A 25,346-nucleotide genomic window follows, 5' to 3' on the forward strand; every position below is an offset into this window, starting at 1 on the left:
CAGGCGAGGAGTCCTGAATGGGGAGGAACGCCCCCCGCCTGCCATTGGTCCCGCGGCGCTGACGTCAGCGCCCAGGCCCCGCCCGCCGCCCCGCCTCTTCCCTTCATTGAACGCCCCCTCCCTCCAAAAAATTATAAATAAATAAATCGAACCGGAGACGGGTGGGAGGCGCCCGCCCTGCGTGGCCAGGCCCCGCCGGCGCCCGCGCGCCCGCCCCGCGCCCGGCCCGGCCCCCGGGCGGGAAGACGGGCAGGCAGGAGGGACGTCGAGGAGGTCCCAGCCGGGCTACGGAAAATCCGACTCGCCGGGATGCAGGGTGGACCTAACCGCGTCGGCCCGCGTCGTTGGTTAGGGGCCTGGAAATCCAGCGATGCAAGCGGAGCCTCTGAGCCCCGGGCAGCTCCTGCACCGCCCGGTACCTGCTGTGGACAGACCGACGCTTCGGGAGTCAGGCGGGAACGGTGAATATGAAAATCAACAGCAATCGACGCTGCGAAGAGGGAGCTTCCTTCTAGCCCAGGGAAGCCGAGGAGGAGGTGGTCGTCCAGAGGGGGTCTGCACGATCCATGTCGGGCAGAAAAACAGAAGGGCAAGCCAGACACTGGTGGCTCACACGTCATCCTAGCTACTCAGGAGGATGAGATCTGAGGGTCCTAGTTCAAAGCCAACCCTGGCTTCCAAGAAAGTCCAGGAGTCCCTTAACTTCGATTTTAACCAGAAGACAAAACAAAGCCATAAGTGGGGTTGTGGCTCAAGTGGTAGAGTGGAAAAAGCCAAGTGAGAGGCCTGAGGCCCTGAGTTGGAGAAGAAAAAAGTGTTTCCAACGAAAAGGGATAGACAGAAACGTTAAAGGCCTTCAGATTGGAAGAGTGGAAACTGAAGACTTAATAAATACCTGTAAATGCTTGAACTTGGGCAGAAGGTGCCAGCCTGCCACAGGTGTACAGGCCCAGCAGTGTGGAGTAAGAAGTTTAACATCCTAACAAGCAGGGAGGCTCTGAGTAGGGGAAATGAGGCAGCAGTAGAAAAACAGTTTTTTTTTTTTTTTTTTAAATCACGTGTGTTTGGCGAATACAGACGTACATCTTCATGGAAAGGATGGGGTGGGGGAAAACTGAGTTTTGTTTCTTTCTACCAATCACTCAATCTAGAGTTTTCCCTACCTTCAGAGGCCCTCAAGGAGAAGCTCTGAGTCAGGACCTTCCCTGCATCATTTGCTGTTTATTAGAAGGTCACACAAAAGGCATTTGTGGGTCCAAGCCCCACACCCCCACCTGTGTTTGACAGAGCTGAGCCTACAGTCAGGGCCCTTGAGAAACACTTGTGTTGCATGTAAGAAGTTAGCGTGCTATCAAATAGGGTACACAGAGTGAAGAGCACACAGTCCTGAGGACAGCTTGGAACTCTGCTGCCAATCAGGGGACTGTCCCATAGACTGTTGAAAGTCAAGTATGCAATATGTGGGCAGGGACAGCAGGAGGAAACGGAAAGTGAAGGAAAGGGGGACACTGTCCAAAAAAGAAATGTACTGATAGCCAGGCACAGGTGGCTCACGCCTGTAATCCTAGCTACTCAGGAGGCTGAGATCTGAGGATCTCGCTTCCAAGCCAGCCCGGGCAGGAAAGTCCGTGAGACTCTTATCTCCAATAAACTACTAGAAAACCAGAAGTGGTGCTGTGGCTCAAGCAGTAGAGCGCGCACCTTGAGCTGAAGAGTGCAGGGACAGTGCCCAAGCCGGGAGTTCAAGCCCCACAACAGACAAAAAAAGAAAGAAATGTACTTATTACCTGACTTGTGAAATGATTATCTCTTCTGTACAAACACCTTAATAATAAAAATATTTAAAAAAGGACTCATGACTGGGGTTCATGCCTATAATCCAGCACACAGGAGGCAGAGGATGATCATGAATTTGAGGTCAGCCTATGAAGCAAGATCACCTCTTGGGAAAGAGAGAGCCCCGTGTGGGATTCAGAAGTGGATGACTGATACAGTGCAGCAGAAGAAATGGCCAGTGAGGAGAAAATATACATTTACTATGGAGGTATGCCTTTATCATACTCAATAACTGTTATATTCTTAGGCAAATCTCTTCCTCTGCCTGGCTTGTTGACCTGCTAAATAGTTTAAACTGAGGTAGAAAGTCTCGTTCTGAGTTGGGTGCTGGTGGCTCACACCTGTCATCCTAACTACTAGATCTGAGGATGGTTTGAAGCCAGTCTGGTCAGAAAAGTCCTTGAGACTCTTCAATAAACTACCACCAAAAAGCTGTAAGTGGAAGTGTGGCTCAAGTGGAAGAGTGTTTGCTTTGAGCAGAAAAGTTCAGGGACAGTGTCCAGGTCCTGTCAAACCCCAGGACTGGCATCAGAACAGAAAGAAAGTGTAGCTCTGTTTGCCGCTGAAAGGGTGCAGGCAGGCAGAAGACAGGGTTTGGGAAGTCCAGTGGTGATCTCACCTACAGTCTGGGTCCTAGAAAGCAAGTAATTTCTGTGAATGAGAGTCTTCAGGAATGGCTATGGAGGAAAGGCAGGAGGCCTTGTGGCCACCAGGGTCAAAGTTCACTCTAGTATGAAGACCAACTTTTCCTGAATCAGAACACTGATGCCCTGATGTCTCAATCCCTGTCTCAGGTCCGCAGTCTACTTGCCACTGGTCACAGCCTAGCGGAAGGCAGGCCAGGTCAGGCATTAGTGTGTATAGAGACAGAGAGGTAGGGTAGAGAGAAAGGACATGTTCTGAAATGCTGGTCCTGCCATTCCCATTTGAATCTCTATCTGTGGCTCATCCTCCATTGCTGTGTAAAAGGATAAGTTAACAACTTAGTAAGTAAAGTGAGGCTCAGAGCAGGACAGTGACTTGCCCTTGTGAAACAGCCAAAACAAGTCTATCTGGGTACAAAACCCTGAGTTTTATCCACTGCCCCTCAGACTGGCTCTGCTGTATTCAAGCCATGATAGAAGGTGGGGTCTTTGGAGCAAAAACCTAAACCCTGCTTCTTCTCCTGACCCTCAAACTGCCCCAACTCCTCCCAATCCCCAGCTCAGACAGCAGTGTGTGGCCACACAGTTCTAAATGAGTTCTGATCATTATTAGAACTTTCCTAAAATTTCTACACACACACACACCCTCAACTAAAAAACATACTCTCCAGCACCAGTGGCTCACACTTGGAATCCTAGCTACTCAGGAAGCTGACATCTAAGAATTGCAGTTCAAAGCCAGCACAGTCCAAAAGACTCTTTTTTTTTTCTTTTCTTTTTTTTGTTCCGGTCATGGGGCCTGAACTCTGGGCCTGGGTGCTGTCCCTCAGCTCTTCAGCTCAAGGCTAGCGCTCTACCACTTGAGCCACAGCGCCACTTCTGGCTTTTTTCTTTTTGCTTATGTGCTGAGGAATCGAACCCAGGGCCTCAGGCATGCAAGGCAAGCTCTACCACTGAGCCACCTTCCCAGCCCACCCAAAAAGACTCTTATCTCTAGTCAACTACTCAGAAAAAGCCAGAAGTAGAGCTGTAGCTTAAGTGGTAAAGCACTAGCCTTGAGCAAAAGCTCAGGGACAATCAGGCCTTGAGTTCAAGTCTCAGGAGTAACACAAAAATAAACAACTAAATAAAATACTCTGACTGAGTGCTGGTAGCTTACACGAGTAATCCCAGCTACTTAGGAGGCTGTGATCTGAAGATCTCAGTTGTTGTTGTTTTTGTTTGGGGAGGGAGGGGTCATGGGGCTTAATCTCTGGGCCTGGGTGCTGTCCCTCAGCTCTTCAGTCAAGGCTAGTGCTCTACCACTTGAGCGATAGCGCCACTTCCAGTTTTCTGGTGGTTTATTGGAGATAGGAGTCTCATAGCCTTTCCTGCCCCGGCTGGCTTTCAATCTCCATTGAGGATCTCAGTTCTAAACCAACCTGGGCAAGAAAGTCCGTGAGACTCTTTATCTCCAATGAACCACCAGACAATGGAAAGTGGCGCTGTGGCTCAAAGTGGTAGAGTGCTAGCCTTGAGCCCAAAGCTGAGGGACACCACCAGGCTCCACAACTGATTTTTTAAAAATTAATTAAAAAAAAAAAAGCCACTCTGAACCCTCAGTCTCATAGTACCCTATTGCTTACAATGAGGACCCATTCAAGTTTTGGGGGGTACCTTGCATGGTGGTGACTGAAAGACATTTAGGGTCTGTACTTCGTTGGCTGCTATGAAGTCCGCAGGGCCGTTGTTCTGAGGTCAGAACCTCAGTGTAAAGAGGCTCAGGCCCATCCAGGAGGCGGGGTCTGAGACAGCCCTCCACCTCCACCTGCCCCTCCATTCAAGAATGAAAGCCAAGCAATTAGTGAGACACTCATGTTAGCAGGATGCCGGTGGCTCACGCCTGTAATCCTAGCTACTCTACAGGCTGAGATCTGAGAATCATGGTTCAAAGCCAGCCCCGGCACAAAAGTCTGTGAGACTTGGTTCTCCAATAACACTACCAGAAAACCAGAAGTGGCACTGTGGCTCAAGTGGTAGAGAGATAGCCTTGTGCTGAAGAGCTGAGGGACAGCGCGCAGGCCCAGAGTTCAGGCCCCACGACTGACCTTCCCCCCCCCCCCAAAAAAAAAAGAATCTCACTTTAGCCATTTCCTAGCTGGATGACTTTAGCCAATCTCATTTATCTTCCCTATTCCTTCCTTATCTGTAAAATAGCAACATTACCCACTTGAGTGAAGTGTGGCAAAATTTAAAACAAAGTATACCAAGCAAGCAAGTCCGCAGGCCAATTGGTTCTTTCTCAAGGCCATCCCATTCTTCTCTGGGTCATTCAGAGGAAGCCTGGAGCTAACCCACCAAACCCACTGAGAGAAGAAATGTATCTTTCTAGCAAACCAGTTCACTTGGGTTGTGTCTATTTCATTATTTCTGATCTCTGAGCAGTGAAGATAGAATTTTTTAGTAGGTTTAAAAACCTGCTGCTAAGCCAGGCTCCAGTGGCTCAGACTTGTCATTCAAGCTACTCAGGAGGCTGATATCTGAGGATTGCAGTTTGAAGCCAACCATGGGCAGGAAACTGTGAGACTCTTATCTCCAATAAACTACCCAGAAACAGCCAGAAGTAGTGTTGTGGCTCAAATGGTAGGCTCAGGGACAGTGACTAAGCCCTGAGTTCAAGCCCCAAGTCTGGGCAAGATAAAAAATAAATAACATTTAAAAAGACTACTACTTCCTGCCATGAAATGCCATCCATGGTTCACTCTTAGGCCCCCTCCCAGCTTAAATTGGGAAAATAGAGGTTAGAACAGCATGAACATTAGTTTACCTGGATTTATTTTCTCAAAGTGTTACCTTTTGTATACCAATAACTGGTAACTTTTTGTATGTATATGCTCATCCTGGGGCTTTAACCCAGGGCCTAGGCGCTGGCCCTGAGCATTTGTGCTCAAGGCTGGTGCTCTACCACTTGAACAACAGTGCCACTTCTAGTTTTCTGGTGGTTCATTAGAGACTTTCTTGCTTGGGCTGACTTTGAACTACAATCCTCAGACCTTAAGATTACAGGCATGACCCACCAGGGCCTGGCTGTTTTTTGTTTGTTAAACAAATAAAAAAAAAAAAAAAACCTGTCCTGTCATCCACTTCCTGTACTGGGGCTTTGAACTCAAGGGCTTCTGGAAAGACAGAGCTATTCCATCCAGCCCAGATTTTTGCTGTCCCCCCTGCCCCCCCCCCCCCATGTCCAGGGGCTTGAATTCAGGGCCTGGGCACTTTCCCAAGCCTTTTTGTGCTCAAGGCTAGCGCTCCACCACTTGGGCTAGCACCACGTCCAGGTTTTGAGTGGTTAATTGGAAAAAAGAATCTCACAGGGGCTTTTCTCCCTGGGGCTGGTTTCAAACCATGATCCTCAGATCTCAGTCTTCTGAGGAGCTAGGATTATAGGTGTGAGCCAACAGTGTTTGGCTGCTGGTTATTTTTAAGAGAATGGGGGTGGGGGGTGGGGGGGATTCGCAGAAACTTTTCTATCCAGAATAGCTTCAAATTGAGATCCTCCAGATCTAGCCTGCAGAGTAGTTAGGATGACCATCGTGAGCCACCACATGTAGTCAATTACACTTCGTGTCCATCTACAAGTCTTGCTGTGATAATAACTATGGGGCAGAAACTCCCCTAAAAGAGAATATGGTGCGACCTTCCTCCACGGATGACCATGGTCTGTGCTTGTGAGCAAGGCCCAACAAATTGAAGACCTAAGTTTATTCTTTTTCTCCTAAAATACCCACTCCATCTGTCCACAGGGAGCAACAGGGAGGCGTAAAGGCTTATGGATTGGTTTTAGGGATTACAGGGGAGCCCTGACCTGCTTTTCCCTCAAACTGGAGATCAAATGAAAGAGAACTGGAGGAATGTAGGGAAGCAGCACCAACTCAGAAACTAGCTGGGCACTGGTACTCTGCGATCTGAGGATTGCAGCTCAAACCAGTCCAGACTGCAAAGTCTATGAGACTAAATCTCCAATTAACCACCAAAAAACTCTGGAAGTAAAACTGGGTGCTGGTGGCTCACGTCTATAATCCTAGCTACTGAGGAGACTGAGACTTGAAGATTGTGGTTCGAAGCCAGGCTGAGCATGAAAGTCAGTAAGACTCTTATCTCCAATGAATTACCAGAAAACTGGAAGGGGCTCTGTAGCTCAAAGGGGTAAGGCATTACCCTTGAACAAAAGGGCTCAGGGATAGCACCCAGGCCCTGAGTTCAAGTCCCACAATCAACAACAACAAAAAAAAGGTGGGGGGGAGGTGGAGGAGAGAGAGAATTTCTCTTATGTTTAAAGAATTACCAACCCCAACCATGTAGGATAAGGCAAACAACCAGGAGCAGAGCTCTGCTTTTAGGCTAGGCTTGCTTCTCTCCCCTGAAACACCTCTTCCTTTGTTCAGCAAGGACAAGGGAAGGCCCTCCAGTGTGAGAACCTTCACTTGCTGGACAGATTCTAGTTCCTTTGCTTTCTCTTCACCTCTAATACATCCTAGCACAGGTAGACTCATACTGGCAGAAGCACACATATCTGGGCATGGTAGCATACACCTATACTCTCAACTACTTGGCAAGCTAACACAGCAGAAACCTAGGAGTTTAAGGCTAGGATTGACCACATAGGTACATTCTGTGTAAAAGTAGTAACTAAGGGCTGGGAAGGTGGCTCAGTGGTAGAGCGCTTGCCTTGCATGCATGAGGCCCTGGGTTTGATTCCTCAGCACCACATAAGCAAAAAGAAAAAAGCCGGAAGTGATGCTGTGGCTCAAGTGGTAGAGCACTAGCCTTGAGCTGAAGAGCTGAGGGACAGCGCCCAGGCCCAGAGTTCAAGCCCCACGACCGGAACCAAAAAAAAAAAACCAAAAAAAATAATAACTAAAAGTGCACCACAATTAACAGTGACAGGAAGAGATGGATACTGGTAGCTCACACTAATCTCCTAGCTACATCTAGTTGAGATCTGAGGACTAAAGTTCAAAGTCAGCCCAAGCAGAAAAAAGTCCTGAGACTTATTTTATTTTTTATCGGTCATGGGTCTTGAACTCTGCCTGGGCACTGTCCCTCAGCTCTTCAGCTCAAGGCTAGCTCCACCATTTGAGCCACAGCACCACTTCCGGCTTTTTTTTCTGCTTATGTGGTGCTGAGGAATCAAACCCAGGGCCTCATGCATGCAAGGCAAGCGCTCTACCACTGAGCCACCTTCCCAGCCCACCCTGAGATTTTTATCTCCAAGTAACTACCCAAAAAAGCCTGAAGTGGGTGGAGGTGTGGCACACATGGTAGGGCACTGGTCATGAACAGAAAAGCCAAGAGAGACTACAAGTGTGAGTTCAAGCCCCAGTCCACACACACGCACGCACGCACGCGCACACACACACACACACACACACAGAGTAAGAAAGCTATTGAACCCTGAAGATTTGAGAAATATGCAATGGATAACTATGGAGAGTGGAGACTGGAACTCATTAGCTATTCTTAAACCTTGACTACCCTGTCACTCCTCTCCCGGGCTGGGTACAGAAATTTCCAATAAGGAACTTGCTGTGCCAAACTTTCAATTTGCAGGCAGGTAAGTTATAGCCTCTCCCCTTCCCCACCCCAGTCTTGAGGCTTGAACTCAGGGCCTGGGCACTATCTCTTAGCTTTAGCTCAACCTCTTGGTTTATAGCAGTTACCAGGAGATAAAGAGTCTCATGGACTTTCCTGTATGAGCTTCAAATCTCAGATCTCACCCTCTTGAGTAGCTAGGATTACAGGCATGAGCCACCAATTCCTGGCTATCCTGGCTATTCTTACTATTACAAAATACCATGGTATTTTGTAGACCCAGAGAGCCAGTCACCAATCCTGCCATCTTTCTAGCACAAGATCATCATGCCTAGATTCAGAAAGGTACTGTGAAAGAAGAGCTAGGAAACGCAAAACAGAAATACAACTTGTCTCTGATGGATGATAAAGCACTCTAGCATGTGTGATGCAGCAAAGGCTTTGGAGCAGACCAATCTGAGCCCAGGTGTGACAGCCAATCACTGGATCCCTCTGGATGCCACCTTCCTCAGCGACATGGGAAGGGGAGAAGGGGGAGAAGCACAAGGGGCGAAGGTAGCGTCTAAGTGGAATACCATAAGGTTTCAATGAGATAACGGGCAGCAGAGCACCTCTCTGGGCTTGGCAGGAACCTGGTGGTGGTCCTACAGACAAGGCGGCATAGCTCCTGGAAATAAAGAGTCTCAGCCAGATGCCAGTGTCTCACGTCTGTCATCCCCGCTACTCAGGAGGCTGAGATTTAAGAATCAAGGTCAGGAAAGTCTGTGAAACTTTCATCTCTGATCAACCTCCAGAACACCAGAAGTGGTGCTGTGGCTCAAAGCATAAGCCCTATGACTGACAAAACATAAAAAAAGTCTCACACACTGAATCCTAAGGGCTGGGGACTCATATGGTAGAGTGCTTGCCTAGCATAATAAACACAAGTCCCTAGGTTCAAAACCCAGTACTGCCAGAAATAATAAAAGAGAGATTGAAGGTTTGGGTTCCTCCCTACCGCCCCACATACCCACCCCAGCTTCTGAACCCCCTCCTCACCTTCCCAACCCGACTGCTACATAGATGAAGCTAAAAGGGTTTGATCATGTTGGTATATTTATAGGTAAATACAAAACCATAATCACTGTAAGAGCCTGAATAGGAACATTACAATTATTTTCGGCATCTGACTCAGTCCATTGGTGTTAAATACAAAAATGAAATGATTGTAAAAAATAAAAAATATACAGAAAGATCTTATTACAGTATAAAAATTATGGAGGTCTGATCAGGTGCCAACCTCATCTTCCGTAATGGGGGGAGAGAATGTTTTGGAGGTTGTGGGAACTTGGGGTGGGGAATGTAGAGTGTTGGGGAATTGTTGGTTCTGGGTCTGGCTCATCAGGGTGGGTGGGTGGGCTGGGCAAAGGCAGGGGCAGGATGGGCAGGTAGAAAATGAAAGGTGATTGAAAGGTACCATCCCTCTCAACAAGGGGCTATGCGTTCCACTCACTAAGAACCCACCCAGTCTGAGGTCTTGGGTAAGGCAGGAAGAAGAGGGCATCTCAGTAGGCCATTTGCCTAAGGAACCTTCCAGGGGCCCAGGGGGAAGGGGGGGGGGGGGTGCTTGCGGGGGAGAATTCTCTCCTTGTCACATCTCCTCTCATACACCTTGTACCGTACTGATGGCTTTTGGCTCTGGCTGCTCAGTGAGTTCATCTCCCTCCCTGCCCCACCCCGGGGACATCAAAAGGAAGCTGGAGTCTGCAATCACAGTGGAGGTCCATTCCCAAAAATCAGCAAAAGGAAACAAAGAAAATCTGTTAAGATAGAGGGCAATCTGTGCTGAATGAAACCAGTGTTACCGCAAATGACAATTTTTGACTCCCACCGGAGTACAGGAGGTCACTGCTTAAGGAGGAGAACTGGATGTGTCCCTCTTCCTTCATGTCCCCCCTCATCGGACAACAGGAGCCCCGACCAAAAACCCTGGCTAGTGCAGGGCCATGAGGAGGGGGCGCTGAAGGGCAACGCGGAGCCCCAGGAATGTCTACAAAGAGTATCTGTGTGTATATGTATTTATAGAATACGACCATATTATCACATACAATATATATTATATACACACGCACATATAGATCCATACACGGAAGAGTGCATACGCGCGCACACACACACACAGGAGGACAGGAGAGATGGGCACACACGCCCTCTGGAAAAACGTGCTTGGCATGTGGGCCAGGTGCCAGCGTACGTCACATGGTCAAGCTCTCTGGGTAGGAAGGTGAGCGCTCGCCAAGCCTCCTGGTGAAATCCTAGCAAAGGAAAGGAGTGGGAGAGAGGAAACCTCCAGAAGAATGGCACTGGGGAGGGGGAGGGAGGTTCCTGCCCCACTTACCTCGGCCCCCTGGCAAAAAATCAATAGCCACAATTTGGTTTTAATAAGGCACAGTTCAATAGCAGGTGCTAGGAGTGAAGAACACATCGCCGCTGGCCCTTTTCTAGTGACAATTTCACCACACTTCGCTAGCCAAAGGGCAAGGCTGCCCGGCGTGCCCGAGTGCACCAGGAGACGCCAGATGGCTCTGTCCATGGCTTCGGTGGGACTGATGGCACCTCTAGGCTCAGCGGAGTCCAGGGTGGTTTAAGGAAGGCTGGCCAGCAGGTAGGAAAGGTGCGGGACAGTTACTGACCCTCCATGGTCAGCAGATTCTGGCCCGAGGGAACCATGCCCTCTTTCTCTGCGAACTCCAGAATGGCCTTGTAGCAGAAGTAATACTGCTCGGGGGTCTGGATGCTGAAGGCCCTCTGGGTGCGCATGCGCGACACTGTCTGGAACACATTAAGGGTGCCAAGCTCTTCCAGCTGGGCCAGGCAGATGTCCAGGGAGCAGAAGGTACCTGCAGGAAGAAGGACACTATCACAAGGCCGGTCCAGCCCTCTTGCTCAGCTTCCTCCCAAGCAACTCAGACAGGATGATGAGCGCACTAAAGGCCACAGGCGCCGGGTGCTGGTGGCTCACGCCTGTCATCCTAGCTACTCTGGAGGCTGAGATCTGAGACTCACAGTTCAAAGCCAGCCTGGGCAGGAAAGTCCATGAGACTCTTATCTCTAATAAAGCACTAGAAAACTGGAAGTGGCACTGTGGCTCAAGGGGTAGAGCGCTCACCTTGAGCTGAAGAGCACAAGGACAGCGCCCAGGCCCAGAGTTCAAGCCCCACGACCGACCAAAAAAAAAAAAAAAAAAAAGGCCACAGGCCTTCTGCAGAAAGGAGGCCAGAGGGCCTTGGGCCTGGAGGAGGAAGGCCAGGAGGAGGTCACGGGGAGAGCCTGAGGCGAGGGAATGAGAACACCTTCCATCTCTCCATCATATATGGGATGATAAGAAGAAGTGGGCAGGTAACAGAGGACTTCCTGCTTCAATCCCAGACAGACACCACCCCCCACTCCTCTGATTCCCAGAGATATATCTTCTGCAGTGGCCTAAGACAAATGGATCCTGGTTCTAGAATGAAGAACAGAGTGCTGGGCTGGGGTGGAGTAGGGTGTATGAGCAGAGAGCCCCAGAAGGGAGGGGAGGAAGGGGAGGGAATGAGACAGAAGCCATGCACAAGGTTCCCAGTGACGCGATGACAAAGTGACAGGGGAGGAAAATCCCAGTGGGGGACAAACAAAGAAACGACACACGGAGGGGCTAAGTCTGCCAGGTGTATATTCTTTTTTTTTTGGTCAGTCATGGAGCTTAAACTCTGGGGGGCCTAGGTGCTGTCCCTGAGCAATTTTGAGCCAAGGCACTACTTCTGATTTCTGAGTGGTTCACTGGAGGTAAGAGTCTCATGGCCAGGCTCCAGTGGCTCACGCCTGTAATCCTAGCTACTCAGAGGAGGCTGAGATCTGAGGGTCGAGGTTCAAAGCCAGCCTGGGAAGGAAAGTCTGTGCAACCCTTATCTCCAATAAATGCCCAGAAAAAAAAAAACAGAAGTGGTGCTGTAGCTCAAGTGGTAGAGCACTAGCCTTGAGCTGAAGAGCTGAGGGACAGCGTTCAGGCCCAGAGTTCAAGCCCTCATGACTGACAAAAAAAAAGGAGAGTCTCATGGACTTTCCTGCCGGGGCTGTGGCTTTGAACCTCGATCCTCAGATCTCAGTGTCCTGAGTGCCTGGCAAAGATGGATTTTTGTAGTTAATTTACCACCTATGGATGAAAGGAGTACTCCTCCACCCCCCCCCCCCCCCCCATAGACTCCCTGTAAGAGCTTGGCGCTCCTCCCTGCCCCTAGACTCTCTGGATGCACCAAAAGTGCCAGGGGACTGCTTACCTGTCCTGCCGATGCCCGCGCTGCAGTGGACCACGATGGGTGGCTCGGGTCCCTGCCCCTTGGCGCGTGCGCCCGTGCTGCTCACGGCCAGGCTCTGCTGGCTCCGGACCACTCGGAGGAAGTCGATGAGTGAGGCCGCGGAGGACGGCACACCGTAGTCCGGCCAGCTGAGAAACTGGAAGTGGGTCACCTGGCGTTTCTGCCGCTCCTTGGCGGAAGGAAGGAAGAAACAGAGGTGAGGGAGGTCAGTGCTGGACACTCAAGACCCCGGCATTCCCATCGACAGCACTTCCCTCTCCCAGCTTTCCCCACAAACGCTTCTCCATCAGTCAATGAACAACGCACAATTCCTGTATTATAGGATCCAAATTAGGATCTCACTGTTTCATGTTGCCTCAAACGTCATCTTTCTACCTCCGCCTCCCAAGGGCTGACATCAGAGATGCGTGACACTGTCCAGTTTAGGACACAAGGCCCTAATGCTAAGCTCGGAGTGTGGCCCATGAGCAGAATTCTTAGTGACAATGCCTGAGGCCCTGGGCTTAGTCTCCAGCACTGAAAGCAGAGTGGACACAGATTCCTGATGCTGAAAGTTTTACTCCTGTTATGGCATAGGTGCTAATATGATTTATACTGACTCTACACTGAATATCCTTATCTTGTTCCTAAAAAACCAGAAGTAGCTCACACACTACGTAAGGTCCTGCCTATCCTCTCTCTAGAGATTATTTCTCCTCCTCCTCCTCCTCCCCCTCCTCCTTCCCTTCCCTCTCCCCCTCCCCCTCCTTCTTCGGTCAGTTCTGGGGACTTGAACTCAGAGCCTGGGCGCTGCTGTCCCTGAGCTCTTCAGGTCAGGGCGAGCTGGTTTTCTGGTGGTTAATTGGAGATAAGAGTCTTAGGAACCTTCCAGACTGGCTTTGAACTGTGATCCTCAGATCTCAGCCTCCTGGCTTTAGAGATTTCTTTTGAAGCTCTTTCCCAGCTTCAAAAAGAAGAGTCAGGTACTGGTGGTTCACGCTTGTAATCCTAGCTACTTGGGCAGATAAGCTTGAGAAGAACGAGATTCAAGGCCAGCTAGAGGCAACAAGTTCACGAGACTGGGTTGGTGGAGTGGTTTACTTGATAGAATGCCTGCTTAGCAAGCATGGGTCATGGAATTAAAACTCCAGGATCTTAAAAATTAAAAAAAAAAAAGTATGTGCAACCCCATCTCAACAGAAGACACTGGGCATGGTGGCACGCACTTGTCTTCCCAGCTATGTTAGGAAGCAAAAACGGGGTGCGTGTGTGTCATGGCCCAGTCGCACACTTGGGCACCAAGTGAAACCTTATCTCAGCAGTAACCACTGCAAAAAAAAAAGGGCTGGATGGCTTAGAGGTACAACACTGTCTCTAGCAAGCATGAGACCCTACGTTCAAACCCTAGCACCACCTCCCTTACCCACTCTACCCTGCACCCCAAAAGGCGAATAGAAACCTATAGTTACCTCCGTGTTGTGAATTTCTAGCGTTGTTTTCTTATAATGGTTCATGTTCTCCACGCCTAAATTAGTCACGGTGAGGAAGCCAAAGCGGATCCGAGAGTCCTTTTCTAAAGGCCAGTACTGGCCACACTTCCTCCGGCCACCTTCCTCAAAGCTGAACACAAACAGAGCGAGTTCAGCCCCCGTCGGTCCTCAACCCACAGTGGGCTCACTTCCCCACATGGCCCCCACGATCGGCTCTGCCCTTGGGGGGCAGTGCCATCTGCATTCTAACTTGCACCCCCGACTCCTGGCAGAAGAGGAAAGGAAGCCATTCATTGTGAACATGCCTCAGGCGGGCCTTGAGCAGGACATTCACAGGGCTCTTACTCTGTCCTCACTCTGCATGGTAGTCCTCACATATTAGGGGGAAACAATGATGAACAAAGAAAGAAAATACTGTGGGCTGGAGAGCACTGGGCCTCCCCCGGCGGAGCATCACCTCTCCCATAAGGCGCTGGGATCCTGGAGCTGGTCAGGGGTGTGGAAGGGCCCAAGTCCTTCTCTGCACCCCTCAGTGTGCCTGTACCCCAAGATCCAAGATCCCAACCACAAGTGGCTACAACTGTTCCCCGAAAGAGGGAATGGAGCCGACAGGCTTCCTGTCTTATCCGTCTAAAATAGGTTATTATACTGGTAAAACAGGGAAATCCTTCAATTTGGTAGATTTGAAGGCCAAGATTTCAAAAACATTCCTCCCTTTATTCAATCAGGTTTCCTGCCTGACTCATTTTATATCATATCTTTTTCTTTTTTTTTTCTTCTGTCCTCCTGCAGGTGGAAATATGAGTGAACAGAAAACAGCCAAAGTAGCTAGAAATGGCGCATAAAGGGGAGCTGGCTGTGGCCTTACCAGGCACAGACGCTGGATTTGTGTTTCCCAACACACCATGGGACAAGGATCGGAGCTCCAAATAGGCTATAAACTGGCACAGGGGCACCAGACACATGGGCCACAACTTTGACGAGTTAACCTGGCTACACTATACCCTCATGTGCTAAGAAAACACTGGGATATGTTTGCCCTGGCTGTTGTAATCGTCACTGTGTCTAAGCAACTCCTTCTGGAGTCACACACGCTTGGAACTGGGGTAGGGATGAGGGTCAGTGGGCCAAAGGGAATGAACTCAGGCTCAGCACCAAGTACTCGCCTAACACGCACCAGGCGCCAGCTTCAAGCGGCACACTGCAAAAAGAAAAAGCAACGGCTGCATCCACTCACCGCGTGGTCATGACAATCACCAAGACTTTCTGTTCCCACACCATGAGCCAGAAATCCCGGTAAGTATTCTCCAAGGGCCCTGGAATATAGAAGAGCGAGCAATGACCCCAGGGCATGCCTTCCTTCCTTCCCTAGCCTCTACTATTGTCCACTCAACACTAGCTCTAAATCGTAGTGTGTGTGTGTGTGTGTGTGTGTGTGTGTGTGTGTGTGTGTGTGTGTGTGTGTGTGTGTGTGTGTGTGTGTGTGTGTGTGTGTGTGTGTGTGTGTGTGTGTGTGTGTGTGTGTGTGTGTGTGTACACACCCAAATGTGCTCATCAGGACTGAAGCTTGAATTCAGGGCTTTACTTGGTAACTTGACTTTTTTGCTCAAGGCTTAAAATTCTACTACTCAAGCTGCATCTCCATTTCCAGCTTTTTCTAGTTAACTGGAGATAAAAGTCTCATGGATTTGTCTGCTTACTCATGCTTTGAACCTCAATCCTTAGAGCTCAGCCTCCTGAGTAGCTAGGATTACAAGTGTAAGTCACTAGCACCCAGCATCAGCTAGTTTTTTTGTTTTTGTTTTTTTAATCGATTGTGGGGCTTGAACACTGGGCCTGGGCGCTGTCCCTCAGCTCTTCAGCTCAAGGCAAGCGCGCTACCAATTGAGCCACAGTACCACTTCTGGCTTTCTGGTGGTTAATTGGAGATTAAGAATTTCATGGCTTTTCCTGCCAAAGCTAGCTTTTTTTTGGTATCAGTTCTGGGGGGCTTGAACTCAGGGCCTGGGTCCTGTTCCTGAGCATTTTGGTGGTTAACTAGGGATAAAAGTCTTATGGAAGTTGGGTCCCAGTGGCTCATGCCTGTCATCATAGATACTCAGGAGGCTGAGATCTGAGGATTGCAGTTTGAAGCCAGCCCAGGCAGAAAAGTCCCTGAAACTCTTATCTCCAATAAACTACTCATAAAAAGCTGGAAGTGGCTCAAGCGGTAGAGCGTTAGCCAAAGAAGCTCAGGGACAGTACCCAGGCCCAGAGTTTAAGCCCCAGCCCAGTAAAAAAAAAGGGGGGGGGGAGGGAGGGAGAGGCAGGGCGCCAGTGGCTCACACCTGTAAACCTCGCTACTCAGGAGGCTGAGATCTAAGGATCATGGTTCAGAGCCAGCTCAGGCAGAAAAGTCCATGAGACTCTTATCTCCAATAAACTATCAGCAAACCGGAAATGGCGCTGTGGCTCAATTGGTAGAACACTTGTCTTGAGCTGAGGAGCTCAGGGATAGTGTCCAGGCCCAGAGTTCAAGCCCCATGACTGACAAAAAAAAAAGTCTCATGGACTTTCCTGCCACTGGCTTCAAACCATAATCCTCAGATCTCAAGTCTCCTGAAGAGTTATGATTATGGGCCTGAGCCCCTGGGGATCAGTTCAGCTAGCTTCCTGATCTTAACACAAGTTGCTACTACTCGGGGATTCCTTAAACACCCTAACAACCCTGTGCAGGAGAATGTCAGAAATGCAGAAGGTGTGTGTCAGGTAAGCCACAGATTCTTGCAGAAAGCACACCTAGACTGTTATGTGCCCTGAGCCGCAGACTTCAGCTTCGATCCAGGATGATACAGCCAACTGCACACCCCTCCAGCTGGCTCTATCTCGCCTATAAGAAGACACTTCTGGCTCAAGCCTAAAATTCTAGCTACTTAGCAGGCTGAGATCTGAGAAGTGTAACTTGAAGTCAGCTCAAACAGAAAGGTGCATGAGACTTTTATCTCCAATCAACCAGCAAAATGTCATACTGGAGGCATGACTTAAATGGTAGAGCACCAGCTACAAGGCAAAAAGGCTAATAACCAAGAGGCCCTAATTCAAGGCCTAGTATGCATGCACACATGGACAAACATACACACATGCACAGAACGCCATGAGCACGCACAAGGCCAGGAACTGTTATAGATACCCTGGAGGTAATGATCAGGAGGCTCTCAACTCAAGACTATCAACCTCACTATACAGGAGGCATTAATAGAAATCTGAGGTCCAGACAGCCTTGAGTCCATAATGGGGAAACAACTAGAAGCAAGAAGAGCTAGGACACAACTTGAGTGGTAAAGCACAGGCCTAGTGAGCAACAGGCCCTGGCTTCAAATGCCAATACTGCCAAGAGGGAAGAAAAAATTACTAAGGGTAGATAGCAAATGGCTTGTTCACACTATAAAGTTTTAACTGGGCACTGATGGCTCATGCCTCTAATCCCAGCTACTCAGGAGGCTGAGATCTGAGGATCATGGCTCAAAGTGAGCCTTGGTAGGAATGTTCATGAGACTCTTTATCTCTAATGAACCACCAGAAAGCCAGAAGTGGTGCTGTGGCTCAAGTGGTAAGAGCACTTGCCTTGAGCTGAAGAGCTCAGGGACAGCGCCTAGGCCCAGAGTTCAAGCCCCATGACCGACAACATAAAAAAACAAAAAGTTTTAAAGGTTGTAGACACTGTAACATTTACTCCTTGACATTTGAGAATCCAGGCACTGTTCAGACAGAACAACACTCTAACAGTACTGACCCAATGGATGCTGCCCAGAATTAGTGATAGACCTCCCATCGACCCACTCAGTCTCAGTACTGTTTCTCCATTGGGGAGCCAATCACAAACCACACATTGCCTTGTGTTAACTTTGTAAGTATCTTTATAAAAATTAATTTTTTGTTATATTTTTGTATCTAGAACAGTTCTATGCTCTTATTTTTGTGTTCTCTTTCAGGAGTCTAATCAGATTTCCTTTATTTTTATTTATTTTTGGCCTGGTCCTAGGGCCTTGAACTCTGGACCTGGGTACTATCCCTAAGCTTCTTTTGCTCAAGGCTAGCACTCTACTACTTGAGCCACAGCTCCACTTCTGGCTTTTCTGAGTAGTTTATTGGAGATAAAGAGTCTCACAGAGTTTCCTGCTTTGAACTGCAATCCTCAGATCTCAACCTCTTAAACAGCTAGGATGACTGGTGTGAGCCACCAGTGCCCAGCTTTTTTTTCCTTTTTGGTGCCTTTCTTGAGGATTGGACTCAGGGCCTGGATGCTGTCCCTGAGTTTTATTTTTTGCTGAAAGCTAGTGCTCTACTACTTGAGCCCAAAGATTTTTTAGGGAGATGAGTCTCATTAACTTTCTTGGCTAGGCTGGCTTTAAACCTTAATCCTCAGATCTCAGTCTCCTAAGTAGCTAGGATTATAGGTACTGGTGCCTGGCTTTTTTTAAAATTTGTTTTTTTAAACCATATTTTTTAATGTTCAGAGAAGTTATACCTTTGTGTTCCTCCCCTAGAGGAATCCTCCTTTAGTCTGTCTGTGGGTGAATGCCTATAGTTTTAAACATGTACTTGACTCTTTTCTTTTGCTTTGTGAGATTGATTCTTGCTTTGAAGCCTAGGCTAGCCTTAAATTTGTACGCGGCCCAGGATGGGCTCAAAGTCACGACCCTCAAGTGCTGGCATTACAAGCAGAGCTGCCATTCCCAGTATGAGCCAGAATTCTATCATATGCACCATAACTGGGACTGTTTGGGTTTGTTTCTCATGATTAGATTCAGCCTTTTTCTTTCCTTTTCCTCCTCCTCTCCCGTTTTCTCCTTCTTTTTTTTTTAGGTCCCAGCCCACTCAGACACTTACATGGGCTAGGCAAATGCTCCGTCACTGGGTTACATCTTCCATCCCAGGTGTGGATTGTTAAGTTCCCAGAACCAAGAACAGCATGGCTGACATGCATGTCTCTATTTCAGGGGAGGCTTATAATCTCAGCAGAGCTGGGCAGAGTTGAGGGGTAGTAGCCTGCTGGCCTAACAACGTGCAAGGCCCTGGGTTCCTTCCTCACCACAAAAAACAATCAGGGGCTGGGAAGGTGGCTCAGTGGTAGAGTGCTTGCCTTGCACGCATGAGGCCCTGGGCTCGATTCCTCAGCACCACATAAGCAGAAAAAGCCAGAAGTGGTGCTGTGGCTCAAGTGGTAGAGTGCTAGCCTTGAGCTAAGAGCTGAGGGACAGTGCCCAGGCCCAGAGTTCAGGCCCCACGACTGGCCAAAACAAACAAACAAACAAAAAATCCACTCATAAACAAACAACCAACCCTTTGTGAGAATTACCTTCATCAGCACCACTAGGAAGTATAAGGCTTTATCTTGCTGGTCTTGCTCTGCCATGGGCAAAGAAGTTTTGGCAGTTTGCTGCAATGTGATTTTGTCTACTTTGGACTTTTTCCATCTTCTTGTGTATTCTTTTGGAGTTGGGGTGGAATACTGTCTTATTCATCTTCTCTATCCCTCAGCTTCCAAACTTACATGAAGATGCCATGTTCTTCTCAAGACAGATAGGAGGAGGCCAGGTCAGGAGGAGACCTGGCCCCACAGGAGTGCATACAGAATTCCTCCTGAATCCTCCTCCCTCCTTGCCCCTCATGATTCATGGTCCAGCTTGGGACTGTACTCTGCGATGGTTAAAGGACAGGCAGGAATGCTTGTGACAGTAACATATTTATTTGTGTGTATCGGTCCTGGGGCTTGAACCCAGGGGCTGGGCACTGTCCCTGAGCTTCCTTTGCTCAAGGTTAGTATTCTAGCACATGAGCCACAGTGCCACTTCTAGCTTTTTCTGTGTATGTAGTACTGAAGAATTGAACCCAGGGCTTCATGCATGTAAGGCAAGCACTCTACCACTAAGCCACATTCCCAGCCCCTGTTCTCATCCTGTGACCTGACCATACTACTATATAATCTAGGAGGTGGATTTAAATTTCCAGTTTATGCCTTTGCAGTGAGTTTCCAGACACACATTGTGCCAAAACTCTACTTATCACCTGTCTGCCTCAAGCATTACCAATCATTAAGAAAGGCCAGCATCTGGGCTGGGAAGGTGGCTCAGTGGTAGAGCGCTTGCCTTGCATGCCTGAGGCCCTGGGTTCAATTCCTCAGCACCACATAAGCAAAAAGAAAAAAGCCAGAAGTGGCACTGTGGCTCAAGTGGTAGAGCGCTAGCCTTGAGCTGAAGAGCTAAGGGACAGCACCCAGGCCCAGAGTTCAGGCCCCACAACTGGACCAAAAAAAAAAAAAAAGAAAGGCCAGCATCTGGGGATCACAACACCAACTCAAGTTATACTTCCTTTCAAACCCATGCCAGCATAGTTTTTTGTTGTTGTTGGTGGTGGCAGTGGTGGTGGTGTTTGCTTTTGCTTTGTTGTTTTTCCTGTCTTTTGCGGGGTGAGGGCAAAAGAAGGAAACAGGAACAGAAGGAGGAAGGACAAATACATGCACTCATGGCACTCAGTGTACACTATGTGGAAAATGTAACTTGTGGGCAGGGACGGGAGCGGGAAATGGGGGAAAGCAAAGGAAGGGGTGACAAAAGCAAGAAAGCAAGAAAGAAAGACAGAGAAAGAAGGAAGGAAGGAAGGAAGGAAGGAAGGAAGGAAGGAAGGAAGGAAGGAAGGAAGGAAGGAAGGAGAAAGAAAAAAGGAAGGAAAGAAGGAAGGAAGGAAAAGGAGGGAGGGAGGGAGGGAGGGAAGGAAGGAGGAAAGGAGGGAAGGAGGGAAAGGAAGGAAAGCAAAGGAAAGGAAAGGAAAGGAAGGAAGGAAGGAAGGAAGGAAGGAAGGAAGGAAGGAAGGAAGGAAGGAAGGAAGGAAGGAAGGAGAAAGAAAAAAGGAAGGAAGGAAGGAAGGAAAGGAAGGAAGGAAAAGGAGGGAGGGAGGGAAGGAGGGAAAGGAAGGGAAGGAAGGAAGGAAGGAAGGAAGGAAGGAAGGAAGGAGAGAAAGAGAGAGAAGGAGGGAGGGAGGGAAGGAAGGAAGGAAGGAAAATGAGAGAGAGAGGGAGGGAGGGAGGGAGGGAGAGAGGGAGGGAGGGAGGGAGGAATATACTCACAACATAACTGACTTAGGAAATGGTAACCTCCACTGTACCACACCTTAATAATAATAAAATTATATTTATTTATTTTTTTTTTTTGCGGGTCATGGGGCCTGAATTATAGGCCTGGGTGCTGTCCTCAGTTTTTCAGCTTAAGGCAAGCACTCTACCACTGGAGCCACAGCGCCACTTCTGGCTTTTTCTGCTTATGTGGTGTTGAGGAATCGAACCCAGGGCCTCATGCATGCAAGGCAAGCACTCTACCACTGAGCCACCTTCCCAGCCCATAAAATTATATTTAAATTAAAAGAAAAAGTTACACCACTGAGCAGGGAATGAAGCTCAGTAGAGGCAGTAGAATATTTGCCTAGAATGTACAAAACTCTGGATCTAATCATTAGCAATGGGAAAAAATAGCAAAAATAACAACAAAGTATTCCATCATCTCATACAAAGAACCACAGGTAGAGAGCATAAAATCTACATCTAAGAACCAGAACATCTTTTCTTTCCATTTTTTTTTTTAGGTCCAAGACTGGGAACTGAACTTGGTACCTGACGCTTTCACTCTTTGACTAATGCTCTACCAACTGCACCATGCCTCCAATCCCAGAGCATCTTACCTTGTGTACCAATGTAAGCATTCTTCTGCTTATAGCCATCCATGAAACTGGCATTAATGTAATCTGTCTAATGATAAAAAGGATACATCATTATAGGTGCAAGAAGGTGCTTTGGGGACAAAAAATGATGTGATGGGTAGGTAACAACCCAAGGGGGAAATATTGTCTTGAGGCAGAAAATGAGGAGCAAATGTGCCAATTCTTAACATCCTTTCAATAACGGTGGTGGGACAAATGGTTCTTTAGGCATATAAAACTCAATCTGCCCCCTTCTTCATACTATGCATACAATGATCACAAAAGTAATTGGGCATGATGGCACATGTCTGTAATCTCAGCATTATTAAACACAATAATTGGAAAGCCAGCTGAGAAGATTCTGTCTCAAAAAAAAAAGTCGACTCAAAGTGGTTCATGGACCCCATGTAAGTTCTTCAAACTTTAAAACACTGAGAAAAACAGATAATGCCAAATCTGTAAGACTTAGGTTAAGCAAAGAATGTTTAGACATAACACTAAACTTAAAAGGGAACAAAAGAAAAAGTATAATCTAGATTATATAAAAATGTGAGCTGAGGGCTGGGAAGGTGGCTCAGTGGTAGAGCGCTTGCCTTGCATGCATGAGGCCCTGGGTTCGATTCCTCAGCACCACATAAGCAAAAAGAAAAAAGCTGGAAGTGGCGCTGTGGCTCAAGTGGTAGAGTGCTAGCCTTGAGCTGAAGAGCTGAGGGACAGCGCCCAGGCCCAGCGGTCAGGCCCCACAACGGGACTGAAAAAAAAAAAAGAAAAAAGTGAGCCAAGTGCGGTGGCTCACGCCTATAATCCTAGCTTTTCGGGAGGCTGAGATCTGAGGATCACAGTTAATAGCCAGCCAGAACAGGAAAGTCCTTGAGACTCTTATCTCCAATAAACTATCAGAAAACTGGAAGTGGCGCTGTGGCAAGTGAAGAGCGCTAGCCAGCCCCACAACCAACAAAAAAAATAAAATTGAAACTTGTATGCTTCAAAGGACACTATCAAAAAAGTGAAAAATCAATCTTTTTTTTTTTTTTTTGGGGGGGGGGGGGTCCGGTCGTGGGGCCTGAACTCTAGGCCTGGGAGATGTCCCTCAGCTCTTCAGCTCAAGGCTAGCTCTGCTTATGTGGTGCTAAGGAATCAAACCCAGGGCCTCGTTCATGCAAGGCAAGCGCTCTACCACTGAGCCACCTTCCCAGCCCCCCAAAATCAATCTTGTATAAAAAAATCCAAGGGTGGGCCAGGATGGAGAAAAGAGGGAGAGATGATGGAGGGGGTAACACCAATCAAGACGCACTACACTCCTAAGCCGCCTTCTAGAACTGAAACCCCTTTGCACAACTATTTAATTAAAAAAATCAAGTGGCGCTGTGGCTCAAGTGGTAGAGCTCTCGCCTTGAGCTGAAGAGCTGAGGGACAGCGCCCAGGCCCAGAGTTCAAGCCCCACGACCGACAAAAAAAAAAAAAAAAAGTCAATTTTTTCTTTAGAATTTAGTAAAGAATATAATCCAATTTGAAATTGAGCAAAAAATAAAATAAAATGAACTATAGAAGCTTGGCTCTGGGGGCTCATTCCTGTATCGCTAGCTACTCAGGAGGCTTAGCTTTGAGGATTACAGTTCAAGGCCAGCCTGAGCAGAAGTCTGTGGGACTCTTATCTCCAATAAACTACTCAGAAAAAGCCAGTGGTAGTACAGTAGCCCTGTGGCTCAATTGGTAGAGCTATAGCCTTGAGCTGAAGAGCACAGGGACAGTACCCAGGCCCAGAGTTCAAGTCCCACAACCAATACCACCTCCCCACCCCCACAAAAAAAAGAAGCAGCTCAGGGTCAGTGCCCAGACCCTGAGTTCAAACCCCCAGGGCTAGCCAAAAAAAAAAAAGATCAAAGAGAATTCTCTTATAACCCAGCAATTCTACAACTAAGGAAGTCAACAACATATATTCATACAAAACCAAAACCATATTCACAAAACTGGAAGAAAGTGAGGGAAGAGCTGACACTGTACAAAAAGACATTACCTGACATGTAATTGTAACCTGTCTCTTTTATATAATAATATAAAAAAGGAAAGGAAAAAATATACAAAAACAGAGCATTACGCATAAGTCAAAAATGTGCAATTAACTAATAGGCCTTCAAGTAATGAATGAATAAAATGTGGTATGTCTACACAATGGAATACTACTTGGCAAGAACAAGTAATGATATGCTGATGTTACAACATAAAGAAGGCAGGGAGACATTTCTCGTTAAGCGGAAGAAGCCAGATACAAAAGGCCACAAATTGTCTGGTTCCACTTATATGAAATACATAGGACAGGGAGACCCACAAATAGAAAGTTGTGCTTCTGGGGGAAAAGCTCAGTGGTACGGCACTTGCCTAGCGTATGTAAAGCCCTGGGTTCGATTCCCAGCACCTCAGTAAAACAAAACACAAAAAAACCAGATTAGAAGCTGGGTGCTGGTAGCTCAAGTCTATAATCCTAGCTAATCAAAAGGCTAAGATCTGAGGATCCTGATTTGGAGCCAAGCTTGGCAGGAAAGTCTGTAAGACTCTTATCTTTAATTAATCAAAATGCTGGAAGTAGAGAAATGGCTCAAGTGGTAGAGCCCCGGCCTCAAGTAGAAAAGCTCAGCCAACAGTGCCCAGGCCTTGAGTTAAAGACTTAGAACTGGCAAAAAAAAAAGAAAGAAAAAATAGACTGGGGTAGAGTTTCAGGAAGAATTGTTTTCTTCCCAGTCTCTTTATGAAGCAGGATGGAACTCGGTGGTCTCTCTGAGGCTACCAAGTGCAGGTCAGGCTATGAAGAGTAGGAGTTTCACTCTGAAGTTCTGGCTACCTGAGTGAGGCCACTTCTCTTGGTCAGCTTCACCCTGGTCTGGTCCAGACAGGGCACGTCCCCATAACGGTTCTTCTCTAGGTTCACTGGAGACCTAAAGGCAATGAGGGACTGAAGTGAGAATAGAGAGCATGGAAGGACAGAATGTACGGGTAGTACACTAGGAATACAAAACTGGGTGTCCCAACTGCAGGGAGGGGCCTTGGGCATTTTTCAGTCTCTAATCTACACGAATCCACAGCATTTCCCCTTTTCCCCTCTGCTTGTCTGTGGGGATTGAATCCAGGGCCACACAGACTCTAAGCACGTGCCCTCCCACCCAGCTAGTCTCTCAACCCTGTTGAACATTTTTCATCGGTACCTATTACTTATAGAAATGAAGGCTCCAAAAGAATTAAGACAGAAGTAATACCAGTAAGAAGTAAGGGGCTGCCGTAAAAAGTACCTATAAACGCCAGGTGCCAGTGGCTCCTACCTGTAATCCTACCTACTCAGGAGGGTGAGATCTGAGGATCATTGCTTGAAGCCAGCTAGGGGCACACAAATCCTTGAGACTCAAATTTCCAATGAACCAGCAAAAAGCTGGAAATGGAACTATCGCTCAAGTGGTAAAGTGCTAACCTTAAGCCCAAAAGCTCAAGAACAGCGCCCAGGCCCAGAGTTCAAGCCCCTAGTACCAGCACAAAAGTAATACAACAACAACAGCAACAACCCTACAAATGCATGAAGTCCTGGGTTCAATTCCTCAGTACCACACTGAGCTCAAGCCCCAGGACTGGCACGTGTGCACACATGCACGTGTGCATGCACACCCAAAGTCTGACAGGGACTTTTTTGTCCGGGCTGGCTTTTAGCTGCAGTCCTCAGATCTCAGCCTCCTGAGTAGCTAGGATTATTGGCGTGAGCCACCAGCATCTGGCTAGAC

The 25,346-nt window shown here is 48.0% G+C and overlaps 1 protein-coding gene across 1 annotated transcript in view; it reads right to left on the reverse strand.

Annotated features, from left to right (window-relative positions):
- Positions 1-9,123: 9,123 nt before the first annotated feature.
- The window catches only part of Ptpn9 (protein tyrosine phosphatase non-receptor type 9), a 62,891-nt gene continuing 46,668 nt past the window's right edge, over positions 9,124-25,346 (reverse strand). The window contains exons 8-13 of the mRNA XM_042668828.1: positions 24,422-24,515; positions 21,565-21,631; positions 15,089-15,167; positions 13,831-13,981; positions 12,344-12,551; positions 9,124-10,927 (exon numbers count right to left, since the gene is read on the reverse strand). Of these exons, the coding sequence (XP_042524762.1) occupies positions 10,713-10,927; positions 12,344-12,551; positions 13,831-13,981; positions 15,089-15,167; positions 21,565-21,631; positions 24,422-24,515 (814 nt within the window). The 3' untranslated portion in view covers positions 9,124-10,712. The remainder of the gene's footprint in view (positions 10,928-12,343; positions 12,552-13,830; positions 13,982-15,088; positions 15,168-21,564; positions 21,632-24,421; positions 24,516-25,346) is intronic.

Source organism: Dipodomys spectabilis, unplaced genomic scaffold (assembly GCF_019054845.1).
Source record: "Dipodomys spectabilis isolate Male_0828 unplaced genomic scaffold, ASM1905484v1 ptg000478l, whole genome shotgun sequence".
Taxonomy (NCBI): Eukaryota; Metazoa; Chordata; class Mammalia; order Rodentia; family Heteromyidae; genus Dipodomys; species Dipodomys spectabilis.